We start from the raw sequence: 24,280 nt of genomic DNA, 5'->3' as shown, positions 1-24,280 counted from the left end.
ACTGGGGAGCGGGACGAGGTCGGAGACGCAGAGCCGGCTAACTGGCAGCCATCGCTGTTTGCCACGCCCTAGCCTAGTGACGCCCTGAGACCCTGCCCCGCACAATCTACAAACCCACCCAAGCTCCAAGCGGCTTTAGCATATGAATGGCCTGCCCTATTGCAGCTTAACCTAGCAAACTTGCAGCCCGGGTCAGACAGCTCCAAAACCTCCAAACCCCAAGCAAAGAGGAGAAAACTGTAGTTCTCGCTGTAGCGCCTGCTGGGTGGCCTCAGACAGTAGCTGACCTGCACCCCATTGGAGATCCAGAAGCCAGTGTACCTAGTGGTCAGTGTGAGACACCAGATTTCAACTCCTCACATCCATAAGTGACACATTCAAGAGGCAGACTCAGTGAGCACCAAAGCCCCACTGAAACAAGTCCTGCACCATAAGCGTGTCTCCAGCGCAGCAGTTCTTCCATTATAGACACAGCGGGTACTCACAGCCAATTGGCCTGGAGGTCAATTCCTCCCAGTGTACCAACAGCAATCAAGGCTTAACTACACCAAGACTTTGCACTCAGCCCACAAAGGGGTGTACCAAAGGCGTCCACCTCAGGTGATTGGGGAGGCTGAGCTACTGGCCCCTATAGGTCACCTACCACACAAAGCCACTCCATCAACACAGGGAAGCAGCAAAATGCGGAGACAAAGAAACATGTCACGAATGAAAGAAATGGAGGAAAGCAAACTACTGGACGACATAGAGTTCAGAACCACATTTATAAGGTTACTCAAGAATCTTCTAAAAACTGCTGAGAAACTTGATGAGACCTCCGAGGAGCTTAGTGAGACCTTCAAGGACCTTAATGAGAATGCCCAAAAAAATGGAAAAGGACCAGTCAGAAATTAAGCATACACTGTCTAAAATAAAGAATATACAGAAACTCAACTGTAGATCAACGTACCCCAAGAATCAAACCAAAGATCTGAAAGATGAGAAAACAAAAAACACCCAACCAGAAAAACAAAAACAAAAAAGAATCCAAAAATATGAATATAGTGTAAGGAGCCTCTGGGACAACTTTAAGCATACCAACATCTGAATTTTTGGGGTGCCAGAAGAAGACAGAGAGCAAAATATTGAAAACCTATTAGAAGAAATAATGAAAGAAAACTTTCCCTACCTGGTGAAAGAAATAGACTTAAAAGTTCAGGAAGTGCACAGAACCCCATACAAGAGGAATCCAAAGAGGACCACACCAAGACATATCATAATTAAAATGCCAAGGGCAAAAGACAAAGAGAGAATCTTGAAAGCAGCAAGAGAAAAACTGTTAGTTACCTACAAGGGAGCACCCATACGACTGTCAGATGATTTCTCAGCAGAAACTATGCAGGCCAGAAGGGAGTGGCAAGAAATATTCAAAGTGATGAACAGCAAGAACCTACAACCAAGATTACCCAGCAAAGCTATCATTCAGAGTTGAAGGTCAGATAAAGAGCTTCACAGACAAGAAAAAGCTAAAGGAGTTCATCACCACCAAACCAGGATTACATGAAATGCTGAAGGGTATTCTTTAAGAAGAGGAAGAAGAAGAAAAAGATAAAGATAAAAATTATGAACAACAATATGACATCAAATACATACCTACCAACAAGTGAATCTAAAAATCAAGTGAATAAAAAATCTGAAGAACAGAATGGACTGGTGAATATAATAGAATCAGGGACATAGAAAGGGAGTGGACTGACAATTCTCAGGGGGAAGGGGGTGTGAGGGGTGGGGGAAGAGATTGGACAAAAATCTTACACCTATGGATGAATACAGTGGCGGGGGGTAAGGGCATGGGGTGGGGTGGGGTGGGGAATCAGGTGGAGGGGAGCTATGGGGGAAAAAAAGAGGAACACCTGTAATAATCTGAACAATAAAGATTTATTAAAAAAATAATTTCATAGCCTTATTCTATATAATAAAGAGGTAATATGCAAATTGACCCTCATGCCCTCACAAGATGGCTGCCTACAACCAGGCCAGCAGGAGGGTTAGTGAGGGATGACTAAATGACTGAACAGCAGGCTGCGTGGGGTGACCAGGCTGGTGGGGGAGGTGCAGTTAGGGGCGACCAGGCAAGCAGAGGGAGGCAGTTGGGGGTGACCAGGTTGGCGGGGGGGCAGTGAGGGGTGACTAGGCCAGCGGGCGGCGGGGAGTTGGGGGCAACCAGGCAGGCAGGCAGGTGAGTGATTAGGAGCCAGTGGTCCAGGATTATGAGAGGGATGTCTGACTGCTGGTTTAGGCCCGATCCCCAGGATTGGGCCTAAACCAGCAGTTAGACATCCCCCAAGGAGTCCTGGATTGGAGAGGGTGCAAGCTGGGCTGAGGGCCCTCCCCCGTGCACGAATTTCATGTACCGGGCCTCTAGTTGAGATATATTTGACATATAACTGAATTGAATTTCTATGACTATATCTAGTCTTTGGGGAGGGGTTATGGAATATCTAGTCTTTGTCCATAGTGACATCCTCTTTCCCATCTAGTGTCAAGTCATCTGTCCATGTGGTTTGCTGTGTCCTTCTCATCTAGATCACAAGGCCTCTTCATATCTGCCATCAATACGTGCTCTGCTCAAGGCCATTGGAAAAAATGTTCCACTGCTCCCTGTGCCACCCTCAACACGAGGAGTCACTGCTCCTGTCTGCTGCTCCTGGACTATGATGGGTGTGGAGATCACCATGAGGTTTGCCACCTAGGGTAAGGCTATGCTGCTATAGCAAAGAGAACGAACAATTATTCAGTGGCTTTAACAAGACAGAAGTTTATTTTTCTCTTATATAATCACAATGGACTGAATGTTTATATGTCCTCCAAAATTTATATGTTGAAACTTAATCCTCAATGTGATGGTATGCACCCCGACCAGGATGGAACCTGCAACCTAGGTATGTGCCCTGACCAGAATCGAACCCACAACCTTCCGATGTACACTGGCCAGGGCCACAAATGCTTAGTTCTTTTTAATGTCCATGAGAAGGGACAATGAAAGGCAGTTTGCTTTTACTTCACAGTGTCACAATGATAGCACCTTCATTCTCTCCCCTCAGTGCTTTGTTAACTTTCCAGCTCTCTTAAAATGGAGCCTTCAGGGACCTTCATTGCTGCCGTGACATTCCACAGAAAAACATGCTGGTCTACCACATTAATGACATCATACTCTTGTACATGAATAGGAAGTGTAAAAGCACCATGTTTGCCAGAGAGTAGAAGATAAATTACATGAAGATTCCTGGTCCTGCCACATTGGGAACCTTTTTAGGAGTTCAGTGGTTTGGAGCACAGCAGGACAAGTTATCTCTCTTCAAACATCTCACCACTTAAAAAGAGGCACAGTAGCCCTGACTGGTTTGGCTCAGTGAATAGAGCGTCCGTCTGTGGACTGGAGGGTCCCAGGTTCGGTTCCGGTCAAGGGCATGTACCTTGGTTGCGGGCACATCCCCAGTGGGACGTGTGCAGGAGGTGGCTGATCGATGTTTCTCTCTCATCGATGTTTCTGACTCTCTATCCCTATCTCTTCCTCTCTGTAAAAAATCAATAAAATATATTTTAAAATAAAAAAATAAAAAGAGGCACAGTGTTTGGTGGGCCTCTTTGGATTTTGGAGGCAGAATATACACACTCAGAACTACTTCTCCAATCCTCTTTTGGGTGACCTGGAAGGCTGCCTTGTGAGTAGTGCCCAGAGCCAGAAAGGGCTGTACAGCAGGTTCAAACCTTAAAACAGGCTATGCTGACACTTTGTTTTTTTAAAATATATTTTATTGATTTTTTACAGAGAGGAAAGGAGAGGGATAGAGAGTTAGAAACATCAATGAGAGAGAAACATCGATCAGCTGCCTCCTGCACACCTCCCACAGGGGATGTGCCCGCAACCAAGTTACGTGCCCTTGACCGGAATCGAACCCGGGACCTTTCAGTCCGCAGGCCGACGCTCTATCCACTGAGCCAAACCGGTTTCGGCAATGCTGACACTTTGGATGATATTATCCTGCAGATACAAGGTTTCTGGAGGAATCCACCTGGTTAAACATTCTTTAGGGAGTCTCTGAAAGCTCTGAAGGTCTGAAAGCTCTGAAGGGTTGCAGTGAGGACCCCTAGAATTCTGAAGTAAGGCCATACTCACCATGGTCCATTTGAACAAAAAGATCGTGATGTGTCACTGGGCCCAGTAGTGACTGAGATCTAACCACTGGATGCCAGGTGACTATATGTCTTAAGCTAGATGTTATCAGACAGGCACAGCAGCAATCCAATATGATGGAAGTGGTACATTCAGGGCTGGGCTCAAAGAGTCCAGAGGCATGAGTAAGTCAAATGAACAGGCAGCTCAGACTCCCGTGGCACCTAGATTTAAATCTGTTGATCTGACCCCTCTCCTTTTAACCCATACCTATGGCCTCCTGGAGGGTTCCCTGAAAACAACTGATAAACAAGGAAAGGAGCTGATCCCATTTCATGGATAGGTCAGTGAGATATTTTGGCACCATCTGGAAATGGACTGCTCTATTATGGCCCCAGTCGGAGGTAGCCCTGAAGGACAGTGGTAAATCCTCCCAGGGGGCAGAACTATGAGCAGTATACTTCGTAAGACCCTTTGTATAGAGGAAGATATGGACTGAGATTCAGATATACATTAATTCCTGATAAATGGCAACTTGGTTAGTAGGTCAAGGGCATGGAAAGAGCAAGACTGGAATTTGGAGACAAGCAGGTCTGGGTAAGGGGCATGGAGTGGCCACAAAGCATGCAGATCTTTGTGTTAACGTTTATGCTCACCAAAGAGCATCCACTGCAGGAGGAACCTCTCAGCCAGATGGTCAGATGTCTCATCCTGTGGATGTCAGCCAGCCTTTAAACTTAGCCACTATATCGTTTTACAAAAGACCCATAAAACAGTGGTTATGAAACTAAACAAAGAACTTACTAGTATATGCATATATGCATAGCCCATGGACAAACAATAGTGCCATAGTGCAGCCTCTGGGGTAGGGGCTGGAGTGATGTGGAGGGGGTGGGAGGAAAGGGGACATTTGTAATACTTCGAACAATAAAGCTAAAAAAAAAAAAAAATGGAACTGCTTTATGACCCAGAGATTCAACTTCTGGGAATATATCAAGAAACCCGAATCACCAATCAGAAAGAATGTATGTTCCCTTATGTTCACTGCAGCGTTATTTACAACTAGTGGCTTGGTGCACGAAATTTGTGCACATTAAAAGGGGATTAATTAGAGGAAATAAATTAATATTGCTATTTGCCCTTTCTCTATAATAGAAGTGTCAGAGATGAAAAAAAAATTAGTAAAATCTATATGAAAACGTTCCTTCTGTCAGAGTCTGGGGCACACCATGGGACCCAGAGTCAAGTCCCCACCCACCCACATGCACCTCAAAATCGCGTGAGACCCAGACCCGGCCGCCCCCCCACATTGGGATAGATCCAGACCTGGCTAGTCCCACCCTTGTCAAGCCCCACCGGGCAGGGAACATAGCCTCAGGTCCCCTGGCCTGGCGCCAGGATGGGGGGCGTGGCCTGAGGTACCCCAACCCAGAGCAGGGTGGTGGGGCGTGCCTTGAGGTCCCCCGTCAAGCCCCACCAGGTGTGGGACATGGTCTGAGGTCCCCCGTCAAACCCCACCAGGCGGGGGGCGGGGGTGCAGCCTCAGGTCCCCCAGCCCAGCACCGGGAGGGGGGAACAGCCTCAGGTCCCCTATCAAGCCCCATTGGCAGGGGGGTGTAGCCTCAGGTCCCCCCTGGGTGGGGGGCGCTGCCTGAGTTTCCCCAACCCAGCACTGGGGGTGCACCTTGAGGTCCCCTGTCAAGCCCCACCAGGCAGGGGGGCACAGCCTCAGGTCCCCTGGCTCGGTGCTGGGGCGGGGGATGCAGCCTGAGGTTCCCCAGCCTGGTACTGGGGTGGGGGGCGTGGCCTGAAGTCCCCTGTCGAGCCCCACCTGGTTGGGTGCATGGCCTGAGGTCCCCCGGCCTGGAGCTGGGGCCGGGGGAGCAGCCTGAGGTCCCCTAGCCCAGCACCAGGATGGGAAGCGCACCTTGAGGTCCCCTGTCAAGCCCTGCTAGGTGTGGAAGGCAGCCTGAGGTCCCCTGTCAAGCCCCACGGGGGCGGGGGAGGGTGTAGCCTCAGGTCCCTGCTAATTGCTTGTTAAGGCTCCTTATGGGAACTTGGCCTCAGCTGTGGGTGCAGCCAGCTTTGTGACTGAGTGATGGTTAATTAGCATATTCCCTCTTTATTAGATAGGATAGCCAAGATTTGGAAGCAGCCCAAATGCCCATCAGTAGCTGAGTAGATAAAAAAATAGTGGTACACTTTTTGGAATACTACCTGGCCGTAAAAAAAGAAGGGAATCTTAGCCTTCGCAACAAGCGTGGATCGACCTGGTGAGTATTATGCTAAGTCAGTGGTCGGCAAACTCATTAGTCAACAGAGCCAAATATCAACAGCAGAACGATTGAAATTTCTTTTGAGAGCCAAAAACCGACTTCTGCACATGGGCGACAAAGTTTCAATCGCACTGTACGTGCGCGCCCGCGTTTGGTATTTTGTGGAAGAGCCACACTCAAGGGGCCAAAGAGCCGCATGTGGCTCGTGAGCCGCAGTTTGCCAATCACTGTGCTAAGTGAAATAAGCCAGTCAGAGAAAGACAAATACAATATGATTTCACTTACATGTGGAATCTAATGAACAAAATAAATTAACAAAATAGAAACAGACTCATAGATACAGATAACAGACTGACAGCTGTTAGAGGGGAGCTGATTTGGGGGGCTGAGTGAAAAAGGTGAAGGGATAAAGCAAAACAAAAGTCATATACACAGACAACAGTATGGTGATGACCAGAGGGAAAGTGGGGCAGGGAGAGGTAGGAGGGTAAAGGTGGGATAAATGAGGTGGTGAACACAAAATACAAAGATGATTTATTATAGAATTGTACACCTGAAACCTATATAGTTTAATTAACCAATGTCATCCCAATAAATTCTTTTTTTTTTTTTTTTTTTTTAAAGAGTGGCTATGGTGGCAAGGATCCAACAACTTGGGCTCTCTCTCACCAAGGCTGATCTAGTAATTGCCAACAAATAGCTAACCAGCTAGTAGCAGGCAGCAGTTTAGCAACATTGGTCAGGGAGAGCAGCTAGACACCTCATGACGGGTTATTTATTTATTTATTTTTAAAATGTGTTTTTATTAATTTCAGAGAGGAAGGGAGGGAGGAAGAGAGAGAGAGAGAGAGATATCAATGAGGATAGAGCATATCATTGATCAGCTGCCTCCTACTGGGGATTGGGCCTGCAACCCGGCATGTGCCCTGACCATGAATTGAATCAGGACCTTCTGGGCTCATGGTAGGTCATTTGTATCAGCTCTCTTCCACATTGGAGAAGGCAATGATTCATCCTCATTAGAACTTACATTTCTTACCCATAGTGCTCCTGCAGGCATCACCATGCAAAGGCTTAAAGAACATTCAATCCATTGACTATGGCCAGAGCACCCATTTTATGGCAAAGGAGATTAAAGCTTGTGGAAATGAAGTCATTCTATACCATTGTTCTCTCAAGCTGGCTGCTGCTGGGTATATGATAAAACCAGGAAGCTGCCGAAACCGGTTTGGCTCAGTGGATAGAGCATCGGCCTGCGGACTGAAGGGTCCTGGGTTCGATTCCGGTCAAGGGCATGTACCTTGGTTGCGGGCACATCCCCAGTAGGGGGTGTGCAGGAGGCAGCTGATGGATGTTTCTCTCTCAGTGATGTTTCTAACTCTCTATCCCTGTCCCTTCCTCTCTGTAAAAAATCAATAAAATATATTTTTAAAAAAACAAAAAACCAGGAAGCCCACATTTTTAACCTGTAGACAGCGCCTGGGAAGGCACATGGGCATTTCTTTAATTATTGTCAGCTGAATCCAAGGCGACAAGCAAAGCGTATCTTGGATACACATCTTACCGAAAAGGCAGATGTGTTATCAGCACTGACTCTTACCTTCCCCCAGGTGTCCGGTAGTGGGACTTTGATATGTAAATCCAGTCAAGCACCAAGAATGGTCGGGCCTACTCAAGAATGCAAATAATCTCCTTAGATCCTAACTTTTGGTGAAACTTCCTGGTATTTGGGGGTATAAAATAAACTCGCTGGATTGGCTCTGGGTCCCTGTCCCTCCATCAGAAGAGGACGGTGGTCCCACCTGGTCCCAGCTTTTTCCTTCCATTTTGTGTCTTGTCTCTTTCTTTCTTTTATTTCTCAATCCCCAGCCGCCTCTATTCGAAGAACCGGTTCATCTCTCTTTCCGTGCTGGACGCGGAAAAGAGAGACCCCGCCATATTAACCATTCCAGGTTACTCAGCATTCCAAATTAGCCAGCTTGTGAGAACAATGGTATGGAATAACTTCATTTCCACAAGCTTTAATCTCCTCTGCAAAATGAGGATTATAAACAGTATGTTTTAGAGGAGAGGACACGCAGCCAAGCGGAGGGGGCATAAGGATAGATGAGAAAACCAAAGCTCACAGAGACTGGTGACTTGCTGAAGACCACACAACTAATAAATGGCAGACTCAGGACTGGAACTTCCCCACAAGATGGAAACTGACTACTGAAGAGGTGCTTTGGAAATTGCCTTGCCCAGCACTTGGTAAAGGTGGTGAAGGTTCAGCCCAGTGACCCCATAAAGTACCTGGCTCACTGGCTTATCATTACAGGAAAATCACTAAAGCAAAAGAAGAACCATTGATATCTGTAGCTGGTTCCACAAAGAAGACCACATCCATGCCGAAGAACACAAAACCCTTGAAAAGGAGGCCTTGAAGAAGAAATGCCTGCCAGGAATGCCTCAACAGAGTCCTTCTGATGCATCTGGCCAGACTGAAGGGAATGTCAAAACTCCACAAGAAATAAATTACTTCCAGCATTAAAGTGCTCCTGAAATGCATCCTGGCTCCACATCTCCTTCTTATGTTATCAGAAGGTGAATGATTCTCACAATGCTCCTTTCAAAGCTGCAAGCCAAGAAAATGGCCATCTAGAAGAGCTCTCAAGTAAAGATGATAACTATGTGGATTAAACCAAGACTTGAGGGGCTGTGGAAGGAGATATCTGCAGGGACTCTGCAGCCCAAGTCCTGTTCTGGTAGCCATGAAAAATCCTTAATCATGTGAAAATCTGAACTAGTTCTAGGATAAAATAAACTCATAATAAGGATTTAAAATAATGTTTAAACAACAATATATGGTACTTCACGAAACTATTGTGGGATTGGAAAGATCATGTACATAGAACACTCTGCACAGGTCCTGGCATGCAGGAGGTACTCAATAAATGGTAGGCATTATTATTAACTAGAGGCCCAATGCACGAAATTCGTGCAAGAGTAGGCTTCCTTCCCCCATGCTGTCACTGGCTTCCCTCTGGCACCCGGGACCCAGGCTTCCTTCGCAGCCCCGGCTTGTCCAGAAGTTTGTCTGGTCTAATTAGCATATTACACTTGTGTTATTGTAGATTGAATTGAATTGTGAAGGGCCTCTGGGCCCCAAGAGGAACTAGTGGTTGGGCTTCACTAAGTCCAGCAGGGCTGTGGATACCACTGTAGCATGACCTGCTTTGAATACTCTTAGCTGTTCAAAGCCTCCAGCTAGAATCACTTTTTGCTGCCAGCAGAGAGGGTGTTACTGGCAAGAGATGGAGGAGAAAAGGAAACTCTGCAGAGTGTAGGAAATGAAAACTCTGACAGGGATTGGCTATCAGGAAAGGGGGGCGGGGGGGGGGAGGATGTAACTGAAATGTGATGATAAAAAGCCAGCCTGCAGCCTGGAAGAGCTGTAGCTATACCTCCCTGCTGCTCCCATCTATCCGCAGGCTCTGGGCAGGAAGATTCCTTCTCTTCTCTCCTCCAAGGTAAACTCGGAAACTAAGAGGCATGGGTGTCAAGCGGTCACCTTTTGCCAGGCTGCCCAGAAAGCCAGGGCGCCCATTCCTCAGGGAGGCTGAGTCCCTTTTAGTGCCCTGGGCTAAGACCGGTCTGAGGGGATGGGGGGCTTTTAGGTACAAACTCCAAGAGGCATGAAACTGACCTTAACAGATGCCCTTTCAGCAATCTGTGGCCTTAACTCTGTCATTTCACCTTTTTGAGCTTTAGTTCCTCATCTGCAAAAGGATAATCAAGCCACCTTACCTGCCAAAGGACTGGATGATTTCAGAAACCCCTTTGTTGTAGAATCTAATGTGACAGTGAGTTTATTTTGGATGATAAGGGTAATCTGGAATGGTTAAAAATGTGGGTTTGGGCATCAGTAATTTTGGGATTCTGCCACTCCCTGCTGGGCAGGCGTGGGAATATTAAATTCTCTGAGTTTCAGTTTCCTTATCTGTAACACATGGTTGAGAACAACAGTATCTACTTCATGTGATTGTTAGGGGTATAAATGACATTGTGCCATAAAGTGCTGAGTAAGTGCTCAATACAAGGGGGGGGGGAGTTGTTTGTTTCTTTGTTTAAATATGTTTTTTTTTTAATATATTGATTTTTTTACAGAGAGGAAGGGAGAGGGATAGAGAGTTAGAAACATCGATGAGAGAGAAACATTGATCAGCTGTTGTGGGGCAACCCGCAAGAGACGACCACCAGAGACTGAGATAAAAATTTATGAGCCTTGCCAAAACCGGTTTGGCTCAGTGGATAGAGCATCGGCCTGCGGACTGAAAGGTCCCAGGTTCGATTCCGGTCAAGGGCACGTAACTTGGTTGCGGGCACATCCCCAGTAAGAGGTGTGCAAGAGGCAGCTGATCGATGTTTCTCTCTCATCGATGTTTCTAACTCTCTATCCCTCTTCCTTCCTCTCTGTAAAATATCAATAAAATATATTTTAAAAAAATAAAAATTTATGAGCCTTTATTAAGCTGGCCAGCGACTACAGTTGCAGCACTTCACCGCGGTAAAGGCCGAACTGCAGTGCAGTCCACAGGTGTTACAGCATATTTATACTCGGGAACCACAAGAGGGAGTTAGGATAGTTACAATGACAATCCAAAGGTTACAAAAGCCATTTCAGCTGTTTCCAAGAAACTCAGGGCACAGGTGCAATGCCTGGGCACGCTTGGCTGGAGCATGAACCACTGCCTCCCTTCAAACTCCAACTGACCCATTGTTCGGTGACCTGCTCCCTCTCCCTCTGTATCCTGCCCCCAGGCAACGGAGGAGCTGTGCAATGTTTGCAGCCCAGAACATCAGCTGCCTCCTGCACACCCCCTACTGGGGATGTGCCGGCAACCAAGGTACATGCCCTTGACCAGAATCGAACCTGGGACCCTTCAGTCCCCAGGCCGACGCTCTATCCACTAAGCCAAACCAGTTAGGGCTAAATATGTTTTTTATTGATTTCAGAGAGAGGAAGGGAGAGATAGAAACATCAATGATGAGAGAGAATCATTGATAGGCTGCCACCTGCATAGCCCCCACTGGGGATCGAGCCCAAAACCCGACCATGTGCCTTGACCAGGAATCCAGTCATGACCTCCTGGTTCATGAGTTGATGCTCAACCACTGAACCACACCAGCTGGGCGATGTTTATTTGCTTTTAATTCAAGAAAATTGCATTGAACTGACAAAAATCACATTAGAGGTGAATTTGGGGGCACGTATATTTCCCTATTTTGTGGAATGATGAACATAGGTTTTGAATTCCAACAGTCATGAGTGTGTGTCTAGATTGCATAGTTTATGGTGTAGCCTTGGGCAACGTCCTTAACCCTTTGTGCTTTCTTTCTGAAAAATGAAGCTGGTGAGTGTAAGGTCTGGGGCTGGGAAAGCAGGAACTTTCCCGATCCCACCCCCGCTGAGTTGGACAAGCCACAGCGGTGCTGGCGCCCTGCTGGACAATAAATAACCACCCGAAACTTCTCAAGGATGGCCAGAGTGTAGCTGTACCAGCCTCCCGCTCATAAATCACCCGCCACAAGCTACCTCAGATAAGCTACCTCGAATAAACCTGATTGGTTCAACAGCAGCATAAAGGAACTCTGCCAGGCACAGGTGGGTGTGACTCCCCGGCCTGTGCTCTCGGACTGCGGGACCTCACCCGAGAGCTTTCAATAAACGCGATCTTTCGCTTTTACCCTGCTTGTCTTGGTCAACTTACTGGCTTCCGTCAGATTAAATCTTCATCTCAGATTAAACCTTACAGTGAGAGGACAGTGTTTGGTGCCTATAACTATTCAATGCATTGGAAGAATAAATTGATCAACAACCATTTTTTTCAGAAAATTCTGTGTGACAGGTAATGTTCTAAGTGCTGGGGAATAGTGATGAATAGTTTCAAAACTCACAGCCACCCTCTAAAATAGGCTCTATTAATAACCCATCTTAGGGATAAGTAAATCGAGACCCAGAGAAGGTGCTAGTATCCTGCCCGAGGTCACGCAGGCAGCGTGGACAAAGTCAAGAACAGAAAACAGTGATGATACTAGCTGACATCACTGAGCATGTGCCATGTGCCAGGCACCTTACCAGAAGAGGATTCCCTCACTGATTCTCAGGACCACCGGGTGAGGCAGGAACGTCACTGCGGTTGTTGCCACGAAGAAACGGAGATCCAGCAGCTCCTTAGAGGGGTCCTGAGCCCAGTCCAGAGCACTTCTCTGCTTTTTATGGACTCTCCCTCCAATCGGAAAGGAAGATAGCCTAGAGGGTTTGGCTCAAAAATGGCTCTGGATCATCTCTTTCCTCTCCCCACCCCCAGGTCCAGCGACAAAGCCTGCGCGCGGCGCCACCATGCGGCAGAAGGTGGTATCGCTCTTGTTGAGCTACCTGCTACTCTCCGCCTGCGGGCTGGTGGAGGCAGGTAAGGATCCTGGGGCAAGGGGAAGATCTTGGAAGAAAGAAGCAGAAAGTTTCAGGATCCTTGGTTTAGAGGTTCAGGCGTGCCTCTGAATGAGAGAAACTATTACAGTGGACAGCGCAGGCTTGTCGTAGCCAGAGCCCCAGATTCGAATCCCTAATCTGTCCATTCCTCCATTCTAATATTTATTCAATGCCAGTTATGCTCCAGGCACGACGCCTTAGAAAAAGTCTCTTCCCTTTAGTAAGGTTTTCCGAAATAGGAGGATGGTGGTCCCAGCTCTGTGGGTGTTCCTGGGCATCAGACACAGAGTAGGGGCCGCTGCACTCCACATTGTCCGCTCTTCCCACAGGCCAAAGGAAAGACTCGGAGGACAGCGACTCCGGTTCCGGAGTCTGGGGCGCGCTGACCTACATGGTGATCGGAGGAGGTGGGTCTGGAAGGTGGGAGCTTGACAAGGTGGGCTGGCTCCAGCCCTTCACCGTCTGCTCTTCCTCCAGGGGTCCTGGCCATGGGGCTGCCCGCTCTGGGCTTCACCAGCGCCGGCATCGCTGCAAACTCGGTGGCCGCCTCGCTGATGAGCTGGTCGGCCATAGCGAACGGGGGCGGCGTGCCCGCCGGAGGGCTGGTGGCCACGCTGCAGAGCTTGGGTGAGTCGGGGGCCAGGCCCTGGAGCAGACACCAGGGCCACAGGTTGTCTCTATTTACTATTCCGAGTCCTTTTCACAGGCCAACTCAGCTCTCTGAAGTGCATATTCTTATAAACCCCATCATACAGTGGGTGAATTGAGGCACCGACTGATTCAGTAATTTACTCCCAGCTGGCTTGCGCTGGAGCCAGGATTCAAACCCAGACAGTCTGATTGCTTGCTTTCACAACAAGCCTCAGTTTTCCTCATCTACTAACCAGGATAATGTTACTCAATTTAACATTTTATGAATCTGCTCATTCTCAAACACCCAGAGTGGAACAACTCACTTCAATCTCATACCAGTTCTGGTCTTGACTTGAGGTTCTTGAACACCATGAAGGGGATTGATACAGAGCTCAGAATGATCCTTCTAAAAATTTTGCATTCATGTCTATCTCTGTGAATCTCTCTCTCTTCTCCCCCTCCCTCTCTCCTTCACCCGTTTCTTTTTCTTATTCTCTCTCTCCCTTCAAAATCCTAGAGGAAAAACACTCCTGACAAACTCTGCCTCTCAATTCTGGATGACAAAGCCCAAACGACCAGCCCAAAAGAACAGAGCCCTTCTCAGGAGGGCGGAGGGAACACAGACCAGGCCGGACCCCGGCCGTGGGAAATAAGGGGCTTGGGCAGGACTAGCAACAGGCCAGTGTTATAAGATGGTTGTCCTCTCGTACTCATGGGCCCTCCAGCACCCACAGAGAGGTCTCCACAAGTGGCTGTTGTTAGCATTATTAACAACACGGAGGAGTGAAGAGAAGGAGTTGTTATTTTGACTGTTTCATCTCTGAAACACAGCTCTGATTGGAGGTGGTGAGTTGGGAGGAGGGGGAAATAATACTCACTTTGCAGAAGTCCCCTTCCCTCGCAGGGCCACTGTTTCTCCATCTGAAAATGAAGAGGTTGGACTTGACCATTGGTTTCCAGACTTTCGGATTCCCAGGCCTGATGCCTGGGCTGCGAGTGACCTGGCTATACTTGCTTTACAGGGGCTACTGGTGGCAGCACCCTCATGGCCAAGGTTGGTGCCATTCTAGGCTATACTGTCCACAAGCAGATAGGCAACAAGGGAGCAAAGGAGGAAGAGGAGGAGTGAACAGCTTCCAGGACACCCATCCCCCGCCCTACTTCCTCCAGTTGAAGTCCAGCGCTTTCTCTGTGACACTCGTCAATGACCTAGGTGAAAAAGAGAATAAACTACTCTCAGAAAACACTTTGTCTTGTGAGTCATTCTTCTTGTGAGAAGCCCAACAAGATCTGGGTCTGGTCTGCCTCATCCACACACCCCCATCCTCACTTCTCCCGAAAGCCAACCACAGCTCTGAAACACAACCAGCTGATTTTGTCCCTGGATCTTGGCATGTGCTCTCCTTTCTGCCTAGAACAGCCGTGGGCAAACTATGGCCCGCGGGCCGGATCCAGCCCGGCTGTTCTGTCCGGCCCCGCAGAGCCGAAAGAGAGGAGGGTTCTCTTGCTCTCCCCTCCACTCCTTCACCAGCAGCAGTGTTAACATGGCAACGTGGGGAAACACCTTCTTCTGAGTGGGCGGATTTATATCCGCCCATTCAGTAGAAGGAACAACCTCTCAATCTTCCAGAGGCTCCTTGTAATGCCCGCGGTCGCGTCCCCCCGACATCACCCTGGGAATGCGTAGACACGTTATCGTGGTGATGTAGGGAGACACGCCCCTGGAGAGCACAGTATCAGAGCATTAGCTAAAAAGGAGACCAACAACACTGTTCCCACTGAAGTTGATGTTTTAAAGACCAAAAACCTTTCAACCCAGTCTACATTGCCATCTACATCTACGTCCCGGGCATAATTTGCAAGTTGCACTAAAGAAAATGTTTAATTTACTGTTTACACATTTTGTTCTTTTCTATTTGTTTTAGTTTTAAATTATTTTATTATATTTAAGTTTAATTTGAAAGGCTTTTGTACCTTTCCTTTGTTAGGCAATTTTATTTTGCCTTTGCCATCTTCAATATAAGGTATGTTATTGTGCTATGATTCCTCCATTTTTTGAAGTTTCAAATTATAATAATTAGTGTTTACATTCTTCTTGTTAAAATGTTTGAAATGAATAAAACTATTGAAATAAAAAAAAAAAGACCGTACCCTTTTATGTAATGATGTTTACTTTGAATTTATATTAGTTCACACAAACACTCCATCCATGCTTTTGTTCTGGCCCTCCGGTCCAGTTTAAGAACCCATTGTGGCCCTTGAGTCAAAAAGTTAGCCCACCCCTGGCCTAGAATGTCCTTCTGAAGCTCATAACCCAGCTCAGACATCCCTACTCTGAGACCCCTTCCCAGCAGAGCTTCCTGCTGCCCCTGTCACACTGTGAATGCTCAGGCTGGATGTCACAGTGGGGCCAGGGAGGCAGAGCTCAGTTTAGTCTCAGTGAGAGAAGCTTCCAGCTACTTCTCTGATTTGGCAGAAACGTAGAAACCAGATCTCTGTTCTCTGAAGAAGCACCAGAGTGGTCTAGCTCTGGAGAATAGAGGGCCAGACTTGCTTTGAAGAAAGTGTTAGCAGCAGCTTTTGGAGGGCTCAGCAAGGCCTCCTTTCCCTCAGAGAATCTGGGAGAGGGTGGGCAGTTTGCATCTGGAGCATGCGCCTCTGAGTGGGAAAGGAAGGCCAACCCAAACCCTTGGGGAGTTTTGAAGTTTGGGAGGCCTGTCCAGATGAGGCAGAGTGCAAGGACTAGGCAGGGGGAGGGCAAAGAGACCTTAGAAATCCAATGTCAGTCAAGGTAGGGTTGGTTCTATCACTAATGGAAAAAGAGAATAATGCTGTGGTTCTGGTCTATGAGTGGGCACCAGCCTCAACGCCAGCCCACGCTCCAGGGAGATCTGCACCCCTGGGAAGTAGCCACATGGGAATCACAATACCTGATGATTCACAAAAGGGCAAAGCCAGCTGTCCTCATTTATAATCCAGAAGTCCTTCCATTAATATGTATGGATGGGCGGGGAAGAGGACCATCCTGCTTCCTCCTGTCCCCAGGTCCAATGCCACCCCTGCAGATGGTTGCTTCGGCTGGCTTGCCCCAGACCACTGGAGAAGCACTGTTTGTGGGAGAGCTGCATAGGTGGGACAGGCACCCTCTTGCACCTCAAATATTGTCTCCATGGCTTGTATTCAAGAGCAAAAACTGGGCTGAGTCCCCAGACCTGCTAGCATACAAGCCTGAGCAGAGTCCTGCGTTGGCTACAGCCATCCATGGGAGGTGGGGGGAGCGATAGAGTGGACTTCTGCCCACGGCGGGAGGTACAGTCTCAAGCATCACACTCTGCTGAGGCCTATTCATTGTACCCTAGTTTGTCTACAGGGATGACATCCCAGAGATAAGTATGTGTCTTTCAGCCCCTTCAGGGCGGTCACTGTATCTAAGTTATCTTTTTTCCCTAGTTCCCAGAATAGACCTGGCATACATTTGGTGCTCAATATATGTGGGCAGAATTGAACCTCCACTTCCATCTACCTGTCCCTATACTTTCCCCAGTCTTCATGGGAAGGAGTGACTGGAATTCTTGTTCTTTCCTTGGGGTTCCCTTGATAATACCCACTGTCCCCACCGGGCAGGCCTAGGAGAGGAGGTTCTGCACCCCCTTTACCACTACGGTCCAAGTAAACACAGGCCCCTTTTACTCAATCTTCTCTAGCACAGATGAGTTTTCAAAGGAGGCAGTGGAGCATAGCAGTCAGGAATGTTCCTCTGGAGTCCTGCAGACCGTGGTTCAGTTCCTGCCCTGTGTGCCCTAGTGCAAGTTTCTTCACCTCCCCGTGACTCACTTTCCTCCTCTATAAACAGAAGGGTAATAACACGTACCTTGTGGGGTTTTTGTTATGAAATTAAATGAACTAGTGAACAAAGAGAGTCTAGCGTGGTGCCTGGCACATAGTGAGCACTCTGTTAATGTCCGTGATTATTATGATTAGGACTTGCATAAAGCAAAGAGGAAATAGCCAAATGCCTACTAGGAATGAGATAATTTAACTTTGGAGTCAGGATTTATTCTCTGGGGCTCACAGACTCTGTTCTGCCTTTCTCCCAAGGGTGAGTATCCTCCACTTATTCCCTTGGCGTCTTATTCCCTTGAGTAGCATCAAGGCTAAAGAAAGATGGACAACTCTGCCCCCCGATTTTAGATCTGAGGCCTCAGCAATTCTCAGGCTGAATGACATTGCAATGACCCATCTTTATGGGGAGATTCCACCTACTACAGGGTCTCTTTGGGCCTGTGCAGGATAACTCCTTGCCTTCATTCTTCAGACATTTACTGGGCACCCAGTCTGTGCTAGGCACTGTGCCAAATGCTGAGGACACTACAGTGGTAGAGACCCAGTTCCTACCTACTTGGAGCCCACAGTGCACAAACTGAGAGTCCTCCAAAGCATCTATGACCCCCCTTCTCTCTCCCTGTCACCACCTCCTCATCCCCATCTCCTTTCACCTGCCATGGCCCTTGTCAGCCTTCACAGCCCACAATCACCTTGTCTACAAAGTATGAGGCAGAATGATGAACACGACCAGAATTCACTAATGCAACAAGTCAGGAGATGCTAATGCACTTTTAGACTCCTCCTTGGCAATGGCCTTCAGAAAGACACACAGCGGAGTCTTGGCCCAGTTCCAGGGTGGGGTGCCTCAGGCAGGTTACTTATTCTCCCTGAGTCCCAGCTTCTTCCTTGTTTTTTCAAACCAGTGGGGTTGGATATCATATTCTCCAGGACACTTCCTCCTCTAAAACTGCTGAGCCTGAAGCACATCCTTCTGAATCCCCCTGGCCCTGTCAGATCCCAGCCCTCTGAGAGTAGATTTTATTTTTGAAGCTGACAAAAGCAATCTGGTTGCCAACTTTGGTACTAAGGTGGGTGATGGTGCTGAGAGATGCCATGTTTGGTAACAAATGAGGGTGACTAGAAACTAGCAGGGCAGTTCCTCACTCTGGGACCACACCCTAAGACAAGTCTGAAAATAGATCCATCTGTGTGGCTGACTTGATGGAAACAATGCTGAGGTCCTCTGTCCTCATCATTTCTCCCTGGACCCCTATGTCCTCAACCAGCAATTTTCAAACTGTGTGCCACGGCACATTGATGTGTTGCAAGAATTTTTAAGACATGCAAAACCTGACTATTTAGTCAGGGGTACTGACCTTTTATCCCTCAGATTGTCAAATTTTTTAAAAATGATAACAGCCAACATGCCAATAGCCATCTGATGTGATTGATTCAAAATTATACCTAATTTTTTGTCAGATTGGCAAAAAATATATATATTTCAGCAAAAAATAAAATATATTTTTGGTGTGCCGCAGAATGTTATTAATCACTTTATGTGTGCCATGACCTAGAATGCCTTTCTTGAGTGCTCAAGTTAGAGCTGTCATGCTCCTTTTAAAAAAAATATTTTTTTACTAGAGGCCCAGTGCACGAAATTCATGCATGGGTGGGGGGTGTCCCTCAGCCCAGCCTGCACTCTCTCCAATCTGGGACCCCTTGGGGAATGTCCAACTGCTGGTTTAGGCCCGATCCCTATGGGCCGGCAGTCGGACATCCCTCTTACAATCTGGAACCACTGGCTCCTAACTGCTCGTCTGCCTGCCTGCCTGATCACCCCTCACTGCCTCTGCCTGCTGGCCTGATCACCCCCTAACTGCCCTCCCCTGCCTGCCTGATCACCCCCTAACTGCTTGCTCCCTTGCCAGCCTGATTGCCCCTAACTGCTTGCTTCCCTGCCGGCCTGATTGCCCCTAACCACCTCTGCCTTGGCCCCTGCCTGTGGCTTTGTCTGGAAGGAAGTCGGACATCTTTTGGCTGACCCAGTCTAATTTGCATATTACCCTTTTATTAGTATAGATTGATTTTAGAGAGAGGAAGGGAGAAGGATAAAGAGATAGAAACATTGATAGGCTGCCTCCTACATGTCCCCACTGGGGATGGAGCCCACAAAGCCGCCATATGCCCTGACCCCGGAATGAACAGAACCAACCACTGAACCAACTGTGACCTCCTGGTTCATGGGACTACGCTCAAACACTGAGCCACACCCACCGGGCTCTTCATTTATTTATTTTTTTAAATCCTCACCCGAGGACAAACTCCAGAGAGGGGAAGGGAGGAGGGAGGAAGAAGGGGGAGAAGAGAGAGATCCATGTGAGAGAGAACAGCACTGGCTGCCTGACCTTCCGCAAGCACCCCCACCAGGGGACCCCAACCTGAAACCTTACGTTCCAACCAACTGAGCCACACCGGCCAGGGCTAGAGCTGTCATGCTTTTTAATAAGACCCCTTTATCTAGTGATTTACCAGTATTTTATTCTTAAAAAAATTTTTTTTCATTGATTTCAGAGAGGAAGGGAGAGGGAAAGAGAAACATCAACAATGAGAGAGACTCATTGATCAACTGCCTCCTGCAGGACCCACATCGGGGATCGAACTCGCAGCCCCCGCCAGGAACCAAACTGTGTTTGGGGTTCCCAGGTCGACGCTCAACCACTGAGCCACGCAGGCTGGGCTTCTTTTATTCTTTAAGGTCCTCCCTGGCCCCTAAGACCCTTTTTCGTCAGCTCACTCCCCATCCTGGCAGGCCTCCCACAATTCCATAGTGCTATGTGCTGGTGTGGCCACCAGGTGACAGTGCAGTCCCATCCTGGAATCCTCATCAGCCTGCACCATCCTTGCGCTGCTCCACAATTACCGACAGCCCTCCCTGGGTCAGGCCCTATCATGGACGCCAGAGACTGGAATGAGTCCAACCCTGCCAGGCCCTGTCTGCTCCCGAAGCTCACAGGAGCGGTCAATCCTGAGAAACTCTGCAGGGTGTGCCCTCTCCTCTCTGGGATCTCCAAACTCCTGAGCACAGCATTCCGGACCCTCTGCAATCAGGTCTCACCTGCGGGGCCACAGCCTGTGCTGCCAGACCTGAGCCACAGGGATTATAAGGAAATGAGGAAAGCACTTCACACGCGTACATCACTTGGCTGCGCAGCAGAGGGTAATGCTAGAAGCAGGGCATCCCCGGACCCAGCCTTGAAGAGGACCTGGGCCTGCAGAGGGCTTGGTCAGCGGTAGTTGGAGGGAGCTGAAGCAGAGGAGGCCTGTGGCTTCCTGTGAAGAACTGAAGAGCCACTTCCTTTCAGCAGATGGCTGTGGGGGAGGGGCGAAGATTAGGAAGCAGGGGCTTTCTAGCTGAGGGGTGTGTAGAGGGGGTGTGGGGGGGAGGAAGGGAATCCCAGGAAGGTCCCACAATGGTAGCCAGAGTCCCTTCTAGTTCCCTTCTCTCTGGAGTCTCCATGGAGCAGAAAGGCAAGGGCACACCCTTCTCAGGTGCTGTGAAGCCACAGAGAGGAGAGTCAGGTTAGGCAGGCTTATTTGTATAAAGGTCAGTAAAGCAATGGAGCCATGCCTGGCCAGGTAGCTCAGTTGGTAGGAGCATCATCCCGATATGCCCAGGTTGTGGGTTTGATCCCTGGGCAGGGTACATACAAGAATCAACCAATGAATGCATAAATAAGTGGAACAGTAAAACAATGCCTCTCTTCTTCTCTCAAAATCAGTAAAAAGAGAGAAAGAAATGGAGCCTTGGTTACTCCGAGAAGCAAGCAAGCCCAAGTACCTAGCCCCAAGGACCCAAGTCCAAGTACCCATCCATCCTCAGAACCCAGCCCCAAGTTCCCGGCTCCGAGCACCAGCTCCCAGCGGGGTGTCCAGTGCCCAGACAGAGGTTGGCAGGGGCCCAGTGGCTCTTTCATTGCATGGGAGAGTGGCCCTGCAAGAGAGTTTGTTCCAAATGATTTTCCCAGGATATATTTACTGGACTCCCTTTCCCTGTAACCAGCACTAAGGGAAATGCCAGCCCAAGCATGATGAATAATCACAAAATCCAAATTGGTACAATTTTACTGCTTTTGTTCTATTTGCATATACCTGCTTGTCTAGGGTAGTACCCATCCTCATTCGCTCACACCCCCACCTGATGGAGAACCAGCTCTCCCCAACAGGGACAGAAGCAGGTCAAGGCCAGGGAGACCTCTAGCAACCAGCTCTAGGCAGAGAGAACAGGGCTTGATTTGGGGCTCACCACCCTTTAGCCTTCATGCATGACTCTGTCTGGGACTCTGCCCAGCCTCTGTCTGGCCAGTGGACAGCCCTTGCTGCCTCCTTCAAGAGGAGAAGGACAGAGCACCCATAACTTACCAGGAGCAACAGTATGGTTCAGTGGCTCCAGGTACCCGTCTGGGAAGAGGAAGAGAGTCTTTACTCAACCATGATTACTCACCCATTCTCTTGGAACCCATCAACTCAAGCCCATTACTCCCTCAATCTTCCTCACTTTAGGCAAAGGCATCGTCCAGCATGCAGATGCCTAGGCCAGACATTTCCTCAAAGGCTTTCCCTCATGACCCTCCAATAACAGCTCCTACTTCACTTGTTGGTTTTCACGCATATGTCACCTCCTCAGAGAAGCCCTCCTTGATTACCTACTTTAAAGTAATCTTCTTGCTGCTCTCTGCCTCAGTAGTTCCCAAACTTATCTGCACCTTGAACTTTCCTGGAGGCTTCAAAACATACTGAGGCTTCAAAACCTGTGCCTCCTACAGAGACTGTGATTTAATTGGTCTGGGGTACAGCCTGGGCTTTGTAATTTAAAAAAAATCTCCAGGTGATTTTAATGTGCAAACAAGTGTGGGAACCACTGTTATAGTATATGACCCTGTTTTAATTCTCTGTGAAAGGCCAGTGAAAAAATGGAGCTTGGTTACTCTAAGAATCAGACCCAAGCACCCAGCCCCAAGTCCAAGTCCAAGTCCTCAGCCTCAGAACTCAGCTCTAAGCACCCAGATCTAAGGTTTTACATATATTTTTACAAAATATTTTTTTTTTAAAAAAGAACACCCAAGAAGATTGTTATCAGGATTAAAATACTTATAACAATCTTCTTGGGTGTTCTTTTTTAAAAAATATTTTAAAATTGATTTCAGAGAGGAAGGAGGAGGGAGAGAGAGATAGAAACATCAATGATGAAAGAGAATCATTGATTGGCTGCCTCCTGCATGCCACCCACTGGGGATCCAGCCCGTAACCTGGGCATGTGCCCTTGACAGGAATCGAACCTGGGACTCTTCAGTCCACAGACTGATGCTCTATCCACTGAACCAAACTGGCTAGGGCTTGGATGTTCTTTTAAAAAAAATTCCAATGATTGATTCTTAGAGAGATTGATTTGTTGTTATCCTTATTTATGCATTCATTGGTTGATTCTTGTACGTGCCCTGACTAGGGATCAAACTGGCAACCTTGGTGTATCAGGATGATGCTCCAACCAGCTGAGCTACCTGGCCAGGGCTTCTTGTGTGTTCTTAGGATCCTCAGTTTACAGATGAAGAGATCAAGGCAGAGAGAGGCTAAATCATTTCCCTAAGGCAAACAGCTAGCAATTGATGGCCAGGATTTGAACCCAGATAGTCTCTCTAGAGCAGTGTCTGGCCAGAGGGGCTCTATAAATAATTGTTCGATAAAGGAACGACTTAATCTTAATCGCCCTCTGCCTCACCCAACTCCCACATTCAATCCAGTAACCAGCCAGCCAGCAGATTCTATCTTCTAATTATTTTTTTTAGTCTGTGCGTGACTGTCTGCCCACATAGTCCCCCTCTCCTCATCTGGTTTCTTCATCTAGTTTGCTACCCTCAGGCTGGAGGGCACCTACAAGGTCCTCCTAATGGGTCTTCCTCTGTCTACTCCTGCCCCTGTGTCCACTCTTATCAATTCTCCACAGAAAGCCAAGGTAGATCTTAAAACAAAGTAGATCAAGTGACCCTCCCACCCTGCTTAAAGCACTCCCCTACACTCCCCCAGTGGCTGCCCATTACATTTAGAATAAAATTTTACTTGCTTACTCCGGCCTTCAAGGTCTTGAATAATCTGCTCAAACCTCCAGAGTCTTATTTCACCTTGCTTCCCCTCTCCCAGCTCTTTCCCAGCCATACTGGCTGGCCTCTTTTTCCTTCCCAGGACCCTCCAAGTGCCTGCAAATCTCAGTGCCTTTCCACAAGCTCTTTCCTTTGCCGCGAGCACTCCTGTTGTTTTAGGAGTCAGCTCGAATGTAACTTCTCCAGAGACCTGAGCCCCAATCTAAATTAAACACTCTGTGTCCTAGACTGGTAGTACAGTTGGTTAGAGTGTGGTCTTGATACGCCAAGATTGAGGGTTCGGTCCCCATCAGGGCACATATCAAGAATGAACCAATGAATGGAACAACAAATCGATGTTCTCTCTCTCTCTCTCTCTCTCTCTCTCTCTCTCTCTCTCTCTCTCTCTCAAATCAATTAAAAATAAATAAATAAGCATATACATAAATAAATTAATTAAACGCTCGGTTATTCCAGCAGCCTGTTCCTTAGGTTCCCAGAATTGATCACAATTATAATAGAAGCATGATTGATGCCAGCATTTGCTACTGTTAGACTTCCTCACTAGACTTACTCAGTGTTCACGGTGATTTATCGCCGGCACCCAGCACAGCGCCTCGCACACAGAAGGCGCCTAATAACTTTGGGTAAGTGCATGGACAGATAGATGAACAGTAGATGGATGAGGAGTGATTGAGTTCATACATACATTTAAAATTAGGAATCTGTTCACCCTGCATGCATTTCTCGGGTCAGTAATAATATGAGTCAGGATATTTCCACC

The 24,280-nt window shown here is 48.0% G+C and overlaps 1 protein-coding gene across 4 annotated transcripts; it reads left to right on the top strand.

The window, feature by feature from the left end:
* The first annotated feature begins 9,705 nt into the window (after positions 1-9,705).
* Positions 9,706-14,783, top strand: IFI6 (interferon alpha inducible protein 6). Of its 4 annotated transcripts, XM_080655506.1 has the most exons (6): positions 9,820-9,941; positions 11,823-12,076; positions 12,783-12,884; positions 13,234-13,311; positions 13,382-13,531; positions 14,560-14,783. In XM_080655506.1, exons 3-6 carry the CDS (start codon positions 12,815-12,817, stop codon positions 14,664-14,666), a joined length of 405 nt encoding a protein of 134 aa, XP_080511632.1. In that variant the 5' UTR covers positions 9,820-9,941; positions 11,823-12,076; positions 12,783-12,814; the 3' UTR covers positions 14,667-14,783. The 4 variants fall into 4 exon arrangements, with proteins under 4 accessions (XP_080511631.1, XP_080511630.1, XP_080511633.1 ...); XM_080655505.1 differs by lacking the exon at positions 11,823-12,076 and having other exon boundaries at positions 9,706-9,941; XM_080655504.1 differs by lacking the exon at positions 11,823-12,076 and having other exon boundaries at positions 9,718-9,941; positions 13,234-13,298.
* The last annotated feature ends 9,497 nt before the right edge of the window (positions 14,784-24,280 follow it).

The sequence above is a fragment of the Plecotus auritus genome, assembly GCF_963455305.1.
Source record: "Plecotus auritus genome assembly, chromosome: 2".
In the NCBI taxonomy this organism is placed as follows: Eukaryota; Metazoa; Chordata; class Mammalia; order Chiroptera; family Vespertilionidae; genus Plecotus; species Plecotus auritus.
The sequence above is the reverse complement of the archived record's forward strand: the minus strand, read 5'-3'. Positions and strand labels throughout refer to the sequence as shown.

Coding starts and splice junctions, on each gene's coding strand:
- IFI6 (XM_080655504.1), top strand. CDS start 9,832: ATGATAAAAAGCCAGCCTGCAGCCTGGAAGAGCTGTAGCTATACCTCC. Junction 9,942..12,782: donor CTTCTCTTCTCTCCTCCAAG/GTAAACTCGGAA, acceptor CCCCACCCCCAG/GTCCAGCGACAAAGCCTGCG. Junction 13,299..13,381: donor GGGGCGCGCTGACCTACATG/GTGATCGGAGGA, acceptor CTCTTCCTCCAG/GGGTCCTGGCCATGGGGCTG.